This window comes from Dipodomys merriami, unplaced genomic scaffold, assembly GCF_024711535.1.
Source record: "Dipodomys merriami isolate MVZ:Mamm:240054 unplaced genomic scaffold, mDipMer1.0.p SCAF_16, whole genome shotgun sequence".
NCBI lineage: Eukaryota > Metazoa > Chordata > Mammalia > Rodentia > Heteromyidae > Dipodomys > Dipodomys merriami.
This window is the reverse complement of record NW_027202937.1, coordinates 20494990-20512891: the sequence shown is the minus strand read 5'-3', so window position 1 is coordinate 20512891 and position 17902 is coordinate 20494990. Positions and strand designations below refer to the sequence as shown.

Below are 17902 nucleotides of genomic sequence, written 5' to 3'. Positions count from 1 at the left end.
TAGATATTGGTGGCAGAGCAAAGTCCAAACTGGGGACTGAAGCTACTTTGTACAAATCTGATGACTTGGGAGGTGGTAAAGGGCTAAGCAGCCCCACAGATCACGCAATCACTCCTTAGTACAGGGGTGTTTCTTCCAGGGATTCCTGTGTTTAATTTACAGAGGCTCCTTAGTGACACATGGTTATCATTATTGTAGGAGTGTACCTTCTCTCTGTATGTGCAGAAAACTTATCCACTCTTCTGGTGAGTGACATTCTCTTTCAAGGCACCATGCTGGATACTAGTGGTAGAAGCACATATCTAAGTAGTTGATCGTAAAGGAATTCTCATCGTTTTGAGATTGACTTTGGATGGGGTTGTGAATTGAACTTCACATTGTTTCGTGAGAATGGGAAAATGACTAATGAGTCTCATTGCAATCGCATGTTTTTATTTGGTTTTGGAGTAACAGCATATGAGTTATTTTTATTTTGCAATGTGAAGGATCAAGCCCAGCAGCAGGGGTTCTTACCACTGAGCAACATCTCTAGCTCTGTTACATTATTTTAAGTGTTTTAATTTTGTTTTATTTATTTTGGCATTTGCTAGTTACTTGATTAATGAGTAATTTCTAAACCCAGCACATCCTCTCCTGGCAGTTCTTAAGAATGGATAGCAGATACATTACAATACATTGCAGATGGGGGAAGGTGCCTGCACTTCTGCAACATGGAAGGAAGAATTCCTCATGGTCGGATCCATTCTTGAACTGGATACATGGCTTAAATGAAATACATGTCCGCTATTCATAGCTGGAGATAGTTCTGATTCCATAGCTTGTAATAGTGATCAAGGACATATTTTGAAAGCTGTTCCTTTGAAGTCATGAGTTTGAGTCTGTTCCCTTGGCCAATTTGCCCTTTGGTTTTCTTGGGAAGATAGAATAAGATAACTCGCCCTTCTGTTTGATGGACTTGTGGCTGAAACCATCTATCCCCAGGTATATCCTCCTGTATAGGATTATATGAAATCCTCTGTTGACAACCTATCTCCTCAGCCCATAAGTAGGCCCGGGTTTCACCTCTTGTAATACTCTACCAGCTAACATGTGCGGCAGTTGGTTCTTTGTGGGTTGACTTTGTTTCCTGCATATGGATTCCTGTTATAAAATCTCATTTGGCGAAGGCATATAAAAATACCCACCCTGAATCTCACCCAGTGTGGGAAGGTGGAGAATCCTCTTCCAAACTAGTTTTAAAAAAATGTGTCTAGTTAAATTTGCCATGTGAAGCTTTCAGCTTTTTTTTTTTTAGCATATTTTAAAGCATATTTACATATGCTTTTCTTCACTTGGAGGAAAAAAAAATCTGATTTTATACTTTAGTTGACTATAGTTTTCCTAGTAATATTGGAACCTGAGAAGTCAGTCTGAGTCTTGCTCTATGTGGCTTTCTGCAATTCTGTTTCTCCTAGATCTGTTAATTACATCATTGTCAGACCTGCCTGTAAGTGGGGTTCCTTCTTGCTTCTGGGCTTTGTTGTATTGCCAGGCAGGGAGGTTGAGGATTATTCAGCAGAGCTGTAGGAATAACTGTGGGAGAAGCACTGATTCAAAAGGAGTGGGTTGGGCGCAGTGGTGAGTGCAAAATCACAATGCCAAGAATACGCCAAGAGCTGTTACTCTCATATGCCCTCCCACTTTCCTTGATAACTTTGTGGTGTAAGACAACTGCAATGGATTTCTACCTCTAGGGCCCTACCCTGTGGTATAATGAGAGCATGAAGCAAAGACAAGAAAAAAGGCTTTTTTTTTTTAAAAGAAAAATGATCATTTTGCAAATGTTAAAAATTGATGCCTCAGATGCTAGTATTTTAGAGTTTTATAGTTAGCTTTACATGTTGTGGGCCAGGTTTACATATCTCCTCTATATGTATTTTTATAGGGAAAGAATAAAAATGATTAGATCTTAGCTGGGCACTGGTAACTTTCACCTGTAATCCTAGCCGCTTCGAGGTGAAGATATGAGGTTAATGTCTTCCCAGGTTGGCTAAGATTCTCAGATCTGGGAAGATACATTTTGAAGGACTCTTATCTACAATGAACTAGCAAAAAGCCAGAAGTGAAGGTGTGGCAGAAGTGGTATAGGGCCAGAACTGAGAATTCAAAGCCCTGAGTTCAAGCCTCAATACTAGTGTAATAAAATACATAAAATAAAGTTATAGCTCATTAAAACATTTGAACATATTTCAGCCTAATTTCTAATAGTTTTTTTTCTAATTTTAATCCATAATGTAATTTTAAAAAGCAAAGAAATTCTTTAGAAAATGAAAATTTTTTAGTTCTAGTTTGTATTTAAGCTATTGTTTTCTAAAAGAATACCTGTCATTTCTATACACAGTGGTTAACAGGGACACCAACCATGCTCTGTGTAGCCAAGTTTTGTTCATGGTGGACTCTGTATGTTGTAAAGGTCCTATAGTCCTTCTTATTGCCTAGTGATGTCATGTCCATTAGTGCCAGGAATTCCTGGTGTATTTGGAGGGGTTCTGGTGTAAACAAACTGACTGCAATGCCAGTTGCATAAAAGTACAATACGTGCAGGTTGAGTCTTGGTGGCTCACATGTACAATTCCAGCTACTCAGATTGCTGACCTGGAGGATGGCTGCTCGAAGACAGCCCAGACAGAAATCAAGAGTCCATATCCAATTAACCAGCAAAAATGCCAACAGGAGACATGGTTCAAGTGGCAGATTGCCAGCCATGAACAAGGGAGTTAAGAGCTTGAGGCTCTGTAATCAAAGCTGGTACACACATACAAAATATAGCACATAGAATTACGTTCAGTAGTTAATATTTGATGCTAGTAATACATGACTATGTTGCTGATTTATGTATTCATCTTCTGCTTTTTTCTTGTTACTTGAGGGTGTACTCTTTCTACTTACTTTTAAAAAGAATTGCTATAAACTATGAGGTGGTGTCACATGGGCAGCTACCTCATATACCTGTGTTCACTCTTCCCCTAGGAGTAAATCAAGAAGCCATATATACCATCTGAATTTGTGTGGCACACAGTCCTCAGATCTCAGCCACCTGAGTAGCCAGGATTACAAATCTGAGCCACTGGTGTCCAGCCCATTTGTTTTTGTTTGTTTGTTTGTTTTGAGTCCTGGGGGTTGAACTCTGGGCCTGGGCAGTGTCTTTGAGTTTTTTGTGATCAAAGCTAGTGCTTTACTACCTGAGCCACAGCTCCACTTCCAGTTTTTTGGTAGTTAATTGGAGATAAGAATCGCATGGATTTTATTGCTTGAAGTGGCTTAGAAACATGATCCTCAGATCTCAACCTCTGGAATAGCTTGGATTATAAATGCAAACTGCCTGCCTAGCTTGAAGCTATGATCTTATGCGATCCTGGAAATTGTTGATCGTTGTGATGAAGATACTAAAACTAAGGCATTGTGTGCTGTAGTGCTGTATTTTTATGTGTGTGCCAGTCCTGGAGTTTGAGCTGAGGGCCTGGGCACAGTCCCCGAGCTTTCTTTTTTTTTGCTCAAGACTAGCACTCTACCACTTGAGCCACAGTTCCACTTCTGGCTTTTGGGTGGTTAAGTAGAGATAAGAGTCACACAGAGTTTTCCTGCCTGGGCTGGCTTTGAGCCACAATTCTCACATCTCAGATCTCTCTGGAGTAGCTAGGATCACAGGCATGAGCCACCGGTGCCCAGCCTGAGTTATTTTTTTTCATCTCTTGATTTCCTTTAAACGAAGCCAGCAAACAGTGAAGAGGATGGAAGGGCCCTGCCTTATCCTGCGAGGCACAAGGACAAGCTATGTTTGACCGCCCCGCCTCCTACCGTACCCCGAGTAGGTGAATATTTACTTCTTTCACATATTTTTTTAATATATATTATTATTGAAATAATGACAAAGAATATTATGACTGATAGCATGCTGGGGGTACCCCCTGGCCTTGAGCATTATTCATTTAAAGAGTAATTACATAGATAAAAACTATACTGTAGTAACTGCTGACTGCTGCTGCGGCAGCCCACATTCCATCTGTTCTGGCTCTCCCGTGGCACACAGTCGAGCTGGTTTGCTGTTTCTGATATACACTAGTTCATCTTGTCCCTGAATGACCAGAACACCAGGCAGAGATGCCAGCAGGGAGTATAAGCACATGCTGACCAGGACGGAGGGCTTAATGGGAAGTCCTTGCCCTATTGAACAGCACACTCACTGCCCTCTCCACTGGTCTTGGTACTGTGACCAGACAGCAAGTTTGTCTTCTATGGTAGCCTGTATTCAGGGTGAAGCTTGCTGATGGAGGTCAGCACTTCACTGACCTCAGCCAGCATCCTTTGGGTCTCCAACAGCTTCTCTTACAAACATCCAGGGCTGAAAGGACTAATCTACCAGGCAGGGGTGCAAAGGTTAATGTCACACAGCGGGCCATCTATATACACTGGTTCCACCGTAGTGGATCCAGCTTAAGGTGTCCAGAAAAAACATTTGCCTCTGTACTGATCAGGTGCAGATTTTTTTTCCCTTGTCTTTCTTCTCTAAGCAATTCAGTATGGTGGTTATTGATATATTTTCAGTGTATTTGATGCTATAAGTAATCTAGAAATGATTTAAGGTATAAAGGAGGGTTTGTACATAGGTAACGTATGGTATTATGTAATTTTATATTAGGGATTTCAGTGTCCTTGGACTTTAGTATACATGGCCTGGAACCAATGCCCATTGGGTACCAAGGGATTTTCTTTCTTTCTTTCATTTTTTTGTCAGTCATGGGGCTTGAACTCTGGGCCTAGGAGTTGTCCCTCAGCTCTTCAGCTCAAGGCTAGCACTCTACCACTTGAGTCACAGCACCACTTCTGGCTTTTTCTGTTTATGTAGTGCTGAGGAGTTGGACCCAAGGCCTCATGCATGCGAGGCAAGCACTCTACCACTGAGCCACCTTCCCTACCCCCAAGGGATTTTCATATTAAGTTTTCAAATTGGAACCTGGTTGCCTGGTGCATTGTTTTTAGCTGGTGTTGGCCTTTCCTTCCTTCCTTCCTTCCTTCCTTCCTTCCTTCCTTCCTTCCTTCCTTCCTTCCTTCCTTCCTTCCTTCCTTCCTTCCTTCCTCCCTTCCTTCCTTCCTTCCTTCCTCCCTTCCTTCCTCCCTCCCTTCCTCCCTCCCTTCCTCCCTCCCTTCCTTCCTCCCTTCCTCCCTCCCTTCCTTCCTCCCTCCTTTCTCTTTCCCTCCCTCCCTCCCCCCTCTCTCTGTCTCTCTCTCCTTCCCTTCCATTTTATTGGAGATACTGGGGATTGAACTCAGGACCTCATTCTTGCTAGGCAAATGTTAGCCCATGCCCCCCAGCCCTTTTTGCTTTAGTGTATTTTGATAGGGTCTTGGGGCCAGCCTTGAACAGGATTCTCCTACTTATACCTCCACAGTAGCTGGTATTATGGGTCTGCTCTGCCACACCTAGATTGGAAGAGCCTTCTTAATAAGGCAAACATAGGATCTTCTTTCAACTCTAACTAGAATGTTGACTTCTGGGGAATTACTGAACAGTGGTTCAGCCTCAATTGCCCATCACCTACCCTTCCTGAAACGCTTCTCTCTGCTAGCTCCCTCTTGCAGTCAGGTATTCACAAATCTGTTATTCCATCTACTTCATAGGATGCTACTTCCCAGGGTGCTTTGCAAGGGCATAGAAACATTTTGAAAGTATCCATGTTTCTCTTCTTTTGTTTTTAATCACTTTTTCTTGGGTTACGAGCTTGTACAGTATAATCCAGAATCAAGACCTCGGCATAGATCAGCTGGGTTTTTACTTACATTGTTATAACAGAAATATCCAATTCCTGTTACTAGCTTTCTATGTCCCTTGTTCTCTTTGGTGAGTCCTCTTGTTAGTTTATCTGAATTTTAAAGTTTTTGCAACATACTATAAAAAGGTCTAACTAGCTAGAGAAGTGTCTAAATACACTATCTTTTCAAACTACATAATCTTTTGTGTTTTGCTTTTGGAGAATCCAATAGGCATAAGCTCCAGTGGTTAAAAAAATACTCTGATCATTGTTTCTCTCAGTCTCTGCATTTTTGGAACAGATTCCTTTTTCTGGCTGCCAGCAGCATATGAAAATTTCTTATCCATCCTGGGCTTGTTAGTGGAGTGTCGAAATATTCCTTTCTTTGGCAATTCTATATAAAGCACACAGGGAAAAATCACTTTCTTCTTCTTTCCTATCAGACTCTTGAAGCAGATAGAAGGGCGGGTTTTCCTTGCCTGGGAATTTGGTGGAAAATCAGAGTGTTTCCAGTGGCTTTCCTTCCTTCCAGTCACATAGCCCAGCTACATCTGGGTCTATGTAGGCAAGTAAAACAGCCCACCAGCCTTAGAGAGATGAAACCCTAAGGCAGCTGCCAGATTTCTCTTTTTCCTAACATGCCTCTGTATGCCAAAATTCTTTTTTCCCCAGGATTCTAGACACCCAATGAGAGGTACCGTTGCAACTGTAATAACTGTAAAAGTAATTAGACTTGTTACCTTTTAAAATGGAGTGGTAGGGTGGATAATTCAAGTCCTTTTTTTTTAAAATCTTACATTTCAAAAGAAAAATGTGAGGTATGAGGCAAAACAAGTCAAGTAGGTGTGTAAACCAGTGAGATTGGAGTCTCTCTGGAAGGAAGATTTGCCTTGAAACCTGGAGGGGAATGGCCTGACTTGCCTGAATACCTGAAGGTGTGGTCTGTGAGAGGCTGGGGAAGCCAGCCGAGGGTGTGGCCGCAGTCCCTGGGAGACCCTTCTGAGCTTTAGGCCCTTTATTAGATGGCTGGGGTGGAAGGGCAAAGTTCTGCTATTGGTGGCTTCAGGTGGAGAGACTGAATCTTTGAACGTTCATGAAGAAATACTAGGAAACTTTGGAGCAATTCCCAGCATATCAACTAGGGGAAATTCATGACAGGACCTCATGATTTTCCTGTTTACCAAAAGCTTGATTTTTGATGAACCATGGCAAAAAGATTTCTGTTAGATACTTTTTTTTTTGGTAGTACTGAGGTTCAAGCTCAGTGCTTTGTACCTGTTGGGTGGGTACTCTAGCACTTGAGCCATTGCCATTTTGGCTTTAATCATTTTTTTGCATAAGGCCTGGCATTTTTGCTTAGACCAGCCTTGGCTATAATCCTTCTATCTCCTACCTGGCTGGGATTACAGATACATGCCACCATACCCCCCTTATTGGATTGGTTGATATGGGGTCTTGTTTCCATTTTGCCCAGGTTAGCCCTGAACTGCTATCCTGTTCTCAGCCTCTTATTAAGCCTAGCTCTACGACTAGTTGTTCTTCTCCTAAAATTGGTCCCTTCATCCTTTTCCTCCCTTTTTTCTCCTCTCTTCTCCTTTCTTCCTTCTTCTATTACATGTCTGCTGTATGTCATTTTTTTAAAGCACTCATTGTTTACTTTGCCCAAAGTAGGAACCCAAAGGGCTGGATACCCATCCATGTACGGTGTAGCCTTGAGCTTTGTGATGGTGTCTGAGAGGCTGAGAGGGAATGGAGGGGAACTGGCCAGAGTCTATTAACTTTGAACTGCCCTCCTCCCCCCCCCATCTACTATAGTATTTCTTACACTGTGTCAGTTTGATAAAGCCTCTTATTTTTTGAATGCATTGCTTGAAAATGGCTAAAAGGCCTCACTTGAGAACATTGGTGCTCCCGTCACAGAGAAATGGAGGTACTTCTTGAGGGGTCACTGTGTATCGCTCATTGAAATACACGGCTTCCTTCCTGTCTCCCTCAATCACAAGTGCCACTTATGGGGAAGCTTGCAATTCTTTTCATTTTTGTAAACAAAATGGGTCTAAAGAGAAGTCTTATATCTCAACATCCTAAACCTGGTGTGCATGTTGAACCTTTAATTTGCTCTTGGATTATAGCTTTTCAGTAGTGAGTGGAATAAGCACATGATATCTTGCATCGCGTTGGACTTTTGCTAAGAAATATGTCCATGTCTTCCATATTGAAAGCTAATCATTGGTTAGCTTCCCATTTGATTTTGAGTCAAGTCTTCTGTTATTACTTGGAGAAAACAGGAAGCATCTTAAATGCTATTAACTGACGTCAGCAAGTTGACAAGCAAAGATTATGTCAGTTATTTTTTTGTTCTATGGAATCCAGTTTGTTTCCTCCCTGCTTTTTTTTTTTTTTTTTGTACTTTTTGTACTGATCAAGAACATCATTCTGATGTTTTTGATCTATGAGGGATTACACTTAGGTTAGTAGTCCATAATATTACAATGAACCTGAATATTTCCTGCTACCTAGTCAAAGCTGTCATATGTTGTCAGTCAGTATATTACTCTTGTTTGTGTGATGCTAGTATAATCAGTCCTTCAGTATTGTCAGTCACATTTGAGTATAGTATGTGCCAGTATATGCAGTACCGAATGACTGACGATGAGGATGTGACTACGGGAATAGTTTATGTGTTCGCTTTGCTTTTCAATGTTAGTGTAGAGTGCACTAATGTTAAACCATTCACTATCCAACACAATTGTGTTATTCTGTGATACAAATAAATTATTATGTATTGTATATATACACATATATAATAGACATTAATCATATGTATTGCTATATATACCATATATAAATAGAATATATGTATGGACTATAGTATATATGTATATATAATATATACATACATACATTATATTTATATTTATATATACATATACATATATATACATATATATATATATATATATATATATATATATATATTAGGTTGTGGTAGTCTCTTCCATCCAGGTTTGTGTAAGTACACTGTATAATGCTCACACAACAAAATCACCCAGTGACCCACTTCTTAGGATATATCTCTATTAATTGTCAAGCAACACTTGACTGTCTTGAGACAATGGTACAACTAGGTAGCAACTATTACTATACAATTTCTTTTTGCCAAAAATGGGATTTGTTCTCATAGGGGAGAGATATTTGTAATTACTTCAATGCCAGAACTGAATAGAATTGGCCACATTTTTTGACAATAGTAGGAATCCATGGTTCTCTCTTTTAAAAAAGTTTTAGTAAGGGTTGATCCTAGGAATGACAGTTAAAGTAGGAAGATGGATAAAGAGACAGAAACTTAACTGTTCCTCATGCAGGAAAATGGATGTTAAAGACACTTATTTGATTTTTTCTTTAATCAGAGCATGACTTTCTTGGTATGATATAAATGTATGCTGGAAGATTATTTTCACCGCTTCAAAAGATAAAGATCTTAAATTAGAAGCAAACTCATTGAAACATCTGGTTGCATTTTTTCCATTTTTCTCATTTTTTCAATTTTTTTATTAATAAGTTTTTTATTGTGAAAATATAGTACAGAGGGGTTACAATTACATGAGCAAGGTAATGAGTACATTTCTTATCAAGCATTGTTGCCTCCTCCTTTGTTTTTCCCCTACCATCCCTGCCCTCCCATCTCCACCACTATTTCTAATAAAGATCTCTTACGTAGAGAGACAAATTTTATTTATGCACCTCAGTGATAGCTGCAGTCAAGGGCTTCATCTTTTTCCTCTCTTCCCCCACCTCACCTCTCCTTGTAGTGTCCATGTGGGGGGCAGGCCCAGTTGTAAGACATGAGGTCCTGGGCTTATCCAAAAGATAGATTTGTGTTGTGTTGTGACACATCCCAGCTCTGGGAGCATTGGCAGATGACTTAATTTATCAGCATCTCAATGAATCTATAAAATAAAGAAAACAATTTTTATAGTTGCAAAAGTTTAAATGAAGCAGTATGTGTGAAGGTACACAGTGCACACTGTGATACTCTTTAAAACTGGATAAAATGTACATAGCATAAAACTCCGATTTCAACCATTTTGGCTGTATGATTCGGCAGCATCAAATACATTCGCAGCACTGTGCAACCATCGCCACTGTCCATTTCCAGAACTTTCATCATCCTAAGTGGTGTACTCTGTGGTCATCAAAGAGTAACTCTTAAGTCCCCCTCTCCATTCTTCTCTGGTCTTCTTTTAATCTCTTTTACAAGTCTAGGTACCTCCAGTAAATGGAATCATAGTATTTTCTATTTTCAGTCTGGCTTTTTAGTTAGCATAATGTCTTCTCAAGATTCATCTATTATAGCTGATATCAGAATTTCCCTTCCCTTCCCTTCCCTCCCTTCCCCTCCCCCTCCTTCTCCTCTTCCTTCCCCTCCCCTTCTCTCCCATCCCCCTCCTTCCCTCCCCTTTCCTCCCTCCCTCCTATATTTCCTTCTTTCCTCCCTCCCTTCCTCCCTCCCTTATTCCCTTCCTTCCTTCTTCCCTTCCTTCCTTCCTTCCTTCCTTTTCTTCCTTCCTTTCCTTCCTTTCCTCCCCTCCCTCCCTCCCTCCCTCCCTTCCTCTTTTTGTGCCGGTATGGGGACTTTAACTCTGGATTGCTTGGCTTTTCCACTCAAGGCTGGTGCTTTACCACCCACTTAAGCCATAACTTTATTTTTGTTTTCTTGCTGATTAATTGGAGATAAGAGTCTCAGACTTGTCTACTTGAGCTAACTTGAGAACTTTCAGTTCTCAGCATTATGAGTTACTAGGATTAAAAGTGTGAGCCACCAGCACCTAGCTATTTTGTTTCTTTTGAGGGTTGTCTAATAGTTTATTGTAGGTAAATACTATCTTTTGTATTTTTGGGGGAGGAGGGGTCCGGTCGTGGGGCCTGAACTCTGGGCCTGGGCGCTGTCCCTCAATTCTTCAGCTCAAGGCTAGTGCTCTACCACTTGAGCCACAGTGTCACTTCCGGGTTTTTTCTTTTTGCTTATGTGGTGCTGAGGAATCGAACCCAGGGCCTCATGCATGCAAGGCAAGCGCTCTACCACTGAGCCACCTTCCCAGCCCAATATATTTTGTATATTTGTCTGTTGTTGAGTAGTTGGATTATTTTTACCTTTTGGCTATTTATGACTAAAGCTGTTAGGAACGTAGATATCCAGGTATTTTTTGTCTCTGATTTCAGTACTTTAAGCATAGACCTAGAAGTAAAATTGTTAGATCTTATGGGAATAGTTATTTTTTTTTCTTTTGGTGGTGCTGGAGCTTCATTTCAGGATCTTGTGTATTGTAGGCAAGTGCTCTGCTACTGAGAGCGACACCCTCCCCCTAACCCATCTGGTAATTCTTTAACCACTTTTTTCAAGTGACACCCTGTTTTAAATATCTGTTTAATTGGTTGTAATGGTTCAATTCCCAAGTGGCATGTTTAGTTATAGTAGTAATCCCCTCTTTTCGCTGTCAGACTTAAGGTATAATTGACAAATAAAGAATCATCTATGGTTATGATATGCAATATGATACTTTGATATATTGTATACACATTCGAAGTGAGTAAATTAAGCTAATTAACATCATCACCTTACATAATCTTTTTTTGTGTGTCAGTTGTGGGGCTTGAACTCAGGGCCTGGGCACTGTCCATGAACCTCTTTGTGCTCAAGGCTAGCATTCTACCACTGAAGCCATAGTGCTACTTCTGTTTTGTTAGTGGTTAATTGGAGATAAGAGTCTCACGGGGACATCTCTGCCTTGGCTGGCTTTAAACTGTGATCCTCACATCTCAGCTTCCTGAGTAGCTAGGATTACAGGCACGAACCATCAGGTGTCTGGCCGTCCCCCCCCCCCCCCTTTTGTGGTGAGAAAATTAACCATGCTATAGGGTAGATTTCCCAAACTCTTAATCGCATCCAAATGAAACGTTGTAACCTTGACCGTTTCCCATGACCTCCCCCCAACCTTCTAAGTCTCACAGCTTGGGTGATATGAATCAGGACAGCCCAGTGAGGTCAGCTTAAATTTCAGTGCTCAACACCTTGCCAAGATAGCAAACTCCTCATTCTTTGGTTCTCAGAAATATATTAGCTGTACTTTGAGAAATCATTGAAGGTGAGGATTTGCTCAGTTGGTTCTCCAATTGAGTTTGGGAAATAACACCTGCGGTACCAATGGGTATAATACCTTCTGCTTTGGATCTTTGTGTAGGGGCTAAGGAGACTGAAGAGGGCTGAAGACAGACTAATGGCTTCGGATACTGGGTTCCAGTATCTCACCATGACAGCTGAAAATCCAGCACCTGGAGACCTGTCTCCGGCCCCCCTCATCACTTGCAAGCTCTGCCTGTGTGAACAGTCTGTGGACAAGATGACTACACTCCAAGAATGCCAGTGTATCTTCTGTACAGCTGTAAGTCTCCCAGGATGCTTTCATGATGAGCAAGTTCAAAGGGGGAGGGGGGGATTATAGAAGTCCAGGAGCCATTTCTGTAGCTTATTGGGAAGCCTAGGTTTGTTATGGTATTATCCTGCTCTGGATATGCCATAGGAAATGCAATGTTTACTGTTCTTCTTTAATAAATAGAATGAGTATCTGAAATACAATGTGCAGATGAGATATGTGTATATGAAATGTAATTGATTGGATAAGTAGTCTATTCTCTATAAGAAATAAAAGAGTATTCAGGTTGTAACAAAATGGGCAAAGTTGGGGGGTGTGGAAGGATGGGGAGAAAAAGAGAGAACCGTCACCATATTTTAGTTAATTGTCATCTCGGAGAAGCTGCCAGAGAGTTTGAGTGATAGAGAAATCAGGGAAACAGTTTGTCATACATTTTCATCATATACTTGCTCCTCTCCTACAAAGATCATGATATATAAGTTTTTGCTTTGTCATATTTCTTCCCTCCCTCCCTCCCTCCCCCTCTCTTCCCTTCTTGTGCTGGTATTGGGATTGAACTCAGGACCTCAAGCGTTGGCCTAGCATTTTTTTTTTCTGAAGGCTGGTGTTCTACCACTTGAGCCAAACATTCACTTCAGGCTTTTTTACTGAAGACATTGGAGATTGTCTCTTAGATTTGTCTGCCTGGGTTAGCCACAAACTAGGATCCTCAGATTTCAGCCTCCTGTGTCTCTAGGATTACAGGCATGAACCGCGGGAGTGTAGGGTGAGTTTTCATGATATTCAGAAGCAGGCCCCTTGGAGGAGCCAGATAGATGCTGCTCCTTCCTCATCTTGCCTGCCTTTCTTGCTTTATAGCAAGGAAATGGCTTGGTTGTTCTAGAACAACTTCCATTTCCTTTGGTCTTACTTTTTTTTTTTTTCTTAAAGTTTAAACTTTGCTCTCCCCTTTTCTTTTTTTTTTTTTTTTTGTTGGTCGTGGGGCTTGAACTCTGGGCCTGGGCGTTGTCCCTCAGCTCTTCAGCTCAAGGCGAGCGCTCTACCACTTGAGCTACAGCGCCACTTCCTCCTTTGGTCTTACTTTGTTTCTGATATCCTTCAGAAAGGATGATTTCTCCATCTTTCTCAGACACGTTTCTAACCTTTGCTAATCCTTGAAACACATGAGTCAGAAGCAACATTTAGTGGAAACCAGGGTGGAAATTTTTCTCCGAGGGGGACTGGTGTTTAAAAGCAGGATATAGAATTCCGTTTTCTTGCTATGAGATGTCATAATGCAGCATTCAAGTCTGTGTATCAAACAAAGGTATTTCATGTTCACAAGAAGCTCATGCTGACATATCATTATTTCTATAGATTTTATGAAGTTCCTAATTAAACATAGCACAAGTGCTTCTCATTTCTCCTTCAGTGACTTGAAGGTAGGAGTTCATGTAATGAGATCATTCTGTTATCTAGATTCATGTGTCCTCATCGTGAGAGAGGCCTCAAATGCAGAAAGTCAAATGGCTTGATATCTTTTGGTGTTTTTCCAATTTTGGAATGTTTTGTAGTTGTAAGCATGAACCTCCCCTGGCTTCTATTACCTAGGATCTACCAAAATAGCTGCATGTCTATGGTTACATGAGTATTTGTAAATTTGCAACTGGGAGAATTAGATTTGTCTGAAATGCTACTTTAAATTTCTCTCTCTGTCTCCCTCCCTCCCTCCCTCCCTCCCTCCCTCCCTTCCTTCCTCTCCCTCCCTCCCTCCCTCTCTCCCTCCCCCTCCCTCCCTCTCTCCCTCCCCCTCTCTCTCTCTCTTTCTTTCTTCCTTCCTTCCTTCCTTCCTTCCTTTCCTTCCTTCCTCCCTCCCTCCTCTCTCTCTTTCTTTCTTTCTCTCTCTTTTCTCTTTCTTTCTTTCTCTTTCCCTCCCTCCCTCCCCCCTCCCTCCCTCCCTCCCTCCCTTCCTTCCTTCCTTCTTTCCTTCCTTCCTTCCTTCCTTTCTTTGTTGTGGGGTCTGTGTGCTGTCCTTAAGCTCTTTTGTCCAAGGCTAGCACTCTACCACTTTGAGCAGCACCACTTCTGGTTTTCTGGTAGTTAATTGGAGATAAGAGTTTCATGGACTTTCCTGCCTGGGCTGGCTTTGAACAGTAATCCTCAGATTTTAGCCTCCTGAGTAGTTAGGATTCAGGCATGAGCCACCAGAGCCTGAGTAACATATATATTTTTTTCCTTTTCCTCCTCTTCCACTTCTTCTTTCTTCTCCATTTCTTTTTCCTCCTCTTTTTTTTTTTTGGGGGGGGGGACTGGTCATGGGGCCTGAACTCTGGGCCTGGGCGCTGTCCCTCAGCTCTTCAGCTCAAAGCTAGCGCTTTACCACTTGAGCCACAGCGCCACTTCCGGCTTTTTCTTTTTGCTTATGTGGTGCTGAGGAATCGAACCCAGGGCCTCAGGCATGCAAGGCAAGCGCTCTACCACTGAGCCACCTTCCCAGCCCCATCCTCATCTTTTTTTTTTTTTTTTAAGAAAAACTGTTAAAATGTGTCTAACACCTGTAGACTTCATTTAATTTGCACTCAATTCAAAGACTTCTGTGTTTTCAAGACTGAAAAAAATAATCTTACTTTTTTTCATACAAACATTGGGTTGGAAAGATTTCTCCTGTGTAATGTGTCTGAGATGGTTTTACTAAGAATTCCCCCATCTCCACCCCAGGGGAAATCTGCAAGTGTTGGTCTTCCTGCTAGATTCGGTGCTATGCCGTGTCTATTCATGGATTTAATGAAGCTTTGTAAACACCAAATCTTTGTCCCATCTTCCCTACTGACATCCCTGACCGTTTTGCTGAGAGCTTAAGTTCTTTCTGCTTCCAAGGCCACTGAGTTCCAGTTCTAGCTCTGCCCTGCTCAGCTGTGTGGTTAGGCAGATGATCTTTGGACCTCAGATTTCTCATTTGTAAAATGAAAGTGCTAGGTTGGATTCTTCAGGGTGCTGTAGATATGGGTTTAACATACTTTGAAAGTGCCAGATGCGTTGATGTGAGATCTAACTTGGCCATTGACTTTGTGTAGTGTGTGTGTGTGTGTGTGTGTGTGTGTGTGTGTGTGTGTGTTTGTGTGTTTATGTGGATGTGTATACATGCTGATCTAGGGTCTTGAACTCAGGGCCTGGGTGCTGTCCCTAAGCTTTTTTGCTCACAGCTAGTATTCTACCACTTGAGCCATAGCTCCACTACCTGCTTTTCCATAGTTAATTGGATACAAGAGTACCATAGATTTTACTGCCCAGGCTGGCTTTGAATGAACTGCTATCTTCAATTCTGTACCTTCTGATTACAGACTAGAATGTCAGGCTGTGAAAATTCTTTGGATTTACTGGCTTGTGGACAGTATTAGCCTCTGATTTATTTTGGCTACTATATTTGTCTGCTGTGAACTAAGGAATAATGAAGACACAGTTGTTGCTTGTTTTTATAACCTAGATAATTTCACCTGAAAAGAAGGTGTATGTTGGGTATGGCCTATTTGCCTTTCAGATTAAAGACGGGATGTGCAGAGTGAAAAGAAAATAAAGTCAGCCGTATTCTCGCCCTTATTTTCCATTACGGTTTATTGGCTCTAGGTAGTTAGAACTCTTTTTACTATTCATTTCTCTGAGCCAAATAGATTTTCCAATGTTTAAAAAGTGAGAGGAAATATAAAAACGTTTTAGACCAAACCCTTCTTTCCCTTAGGGCCTGTTGAGTGACCTTTAAGAAAAGTGAACAGATACCCTGGGAAGCATTTTCAGTTCTGGAAGATCTGCATCATGTGTACCTGTGCAGTGTGTACGTGTGTGTGCGCACACACACAGGCTGGTGACTGGAAGTGATTTCTTCTTTCCTGGGTTCTAACTCATGTCTATACTAGGGAAAGAAATGCCATTTTTCTGCCTTATTACCATTTTTCCACTGCCATATGAATATAGTGCTAAAGGCCCAGATATAGAATCAGGAAGTCTGAGACTACTGCTCATGCTCTGCCATTTACTGGTATGTGACTTTGGACAACTTTAGCTTCTCTAACACTGAGATTTTTTGCTTGAAAGATGGAGGATGGAGAAACAAGTAATACCTGTCTCAGGTTCTTTTGGGAGGCATCAAAAGAATTCTAGGAAAGCATCTAGCTCAGTGCTAAGTTCATGGTAAACTGAACTCCCCTTCCTCTCCTTCTGACTCCCTTTCCTTTCTGTGTTCCATTTTTCCGTCGTTCAAAAATGGTGTAGAGCTGGGCAGCAATGGTTCCTACCTGTAATCCTAGCTACTCAGGAGGCTGAGATCTGAGGATCACAGTTTAAAGCCAACCTAGGCAGGAAAGTCCTTTGAGACTCTTATCACCAGAAGTAGAGCTGTGGCTCAAGTGGTAGAATGTTAGCCTTGAGCGAAAGAAGCTCATGACAGCCCCCAGACCTTAAGTTCAAGCCCCAGGACTGGACACCAAAATAACTAACTAACTAAATAAATAAATAACTAAATGGGCTGGGAAGGTGGTTCAGTGGTAGAGTGCTTGCCTTGCATGCAAGAGGCCCTGGGTTCGATTCTTCAGCACCACATATGCAGAAAAAGCTGGAAGTGGCGCTGTGGTTCAAGTGGCAGAGCTCTAGCCTTGAGCTGAAGAGCCAAGGGATAGAACCCAGGCCCAGAGTTCAGGCCTCATGACTGATAAAAAATTAAAAAAGATTCAAAAGTGTTGTAGAAAGCCTATAATCCTATCTACTCAGGAGACTGAGATACAAGAATTGCAGTTTGAAGTCAACTCAGACTAGGATGTTTATGAGACTTATATCTTCAATTAACCAGCAAGAAGTGAAGATGTGACTCAAGTTGCAGGGTGTCAATATTGGGCAAAAAAATAAAGGGACAGTGCCCCAGTGTACAACATGGTAGAGCAAGTAAGGCCCATGACTGGCTTCCCTTCTAGCTTTTTGTAAAGAAGTGATATATAGGTTATTTCAAATTCACACCCAAAGACTAGCAATTAGGAGTCAAAGAGAGGGAGAGAGGAAAAAGCTGGGGAGGAAGAGGAAGAGGAGGAGGAAGAAGAGAAGGGAAAGAAGGAAGAAAAGGAGAAGATGAGGAAGAAGAAAGAATAGGAAAAGAATTGAGTTTACCCAAAGTGTGGCTTGCAGCTACCTTTTGAAACTAAAGTTCCAGAAGCAGGTCAGGATAAAGATAGTAATAAAGTTTAAGAGTGAATCAATGAACACATTTCTGATGGAAGAGCTACTTACCCCAAGCATAGTAATAATAATAATGATAGTATAATTATTTGTTGCCATGTTAGTATAGTGTCACTTTAAGTACATGGAGAACTCTGGATCTGCAAGAAATAACGAGGCCTCCTCTTCCAGGCAAATGTCACAGAGCTTTTTTTCTGTCCCTCTCTTCTGGTCATGTGACCGTCAGTATTTCCTTTAGCTCTGACATTCTCTATCTCTCCAGTTTCCTTCATACTCTGATCTTATTCGATGGGCAGATGGAAATTTTGCCTGCTCAAAACACTTAATTGACAAGGTACCAGAGGCTCACACCCATGATCCTAGCTTCTTAGGAGGCTGAGAACTGAGGATTCGAGTTTGAAGTCAGCCTGGGCAGACAAATTCAAGATATTCTTACCTCTAATTAACCAACCAAAAAACCAGAAGTGCAGCTGTGGCTCA

At 41.5% G+C, this 17902-nt stretch overlaps 1 protein-coding gene across 11 annotated transcripts in view; it reads left to right on the top strand.

Moving 5' to 3' along the window:
* Rnf144b (ring finger protein 144B) overlaps positions 1–17902 on the top strand; it is a 163725-nt gene that overhangs the window by 88272 nt on the left and 57551 nt on the right. For 7 of the 11 annotated variants that reach the window (XM_070024498.1, XM_070024488.1, XM_070024497.1 and 4 more), the window contains one exon: positions 12032–12232. In XM_070024498.1, coding sequence (XP_069880599.1) covers positions 12068–12232 — 165 coding nt within the window. In that variant the 5' untranslated portion in view covers positions 12032–12067. Of the gene's footprint in view, positions 1–3751; positions 3848–6495; positions 6725–12031; positions 12233–17902 lie in introns of those variants that run through there. The other 4 variants (XM_070024495.1, XM_070024487.1, XM_070024494.1 and 1 more) reach the window with 2 other exon arrangements.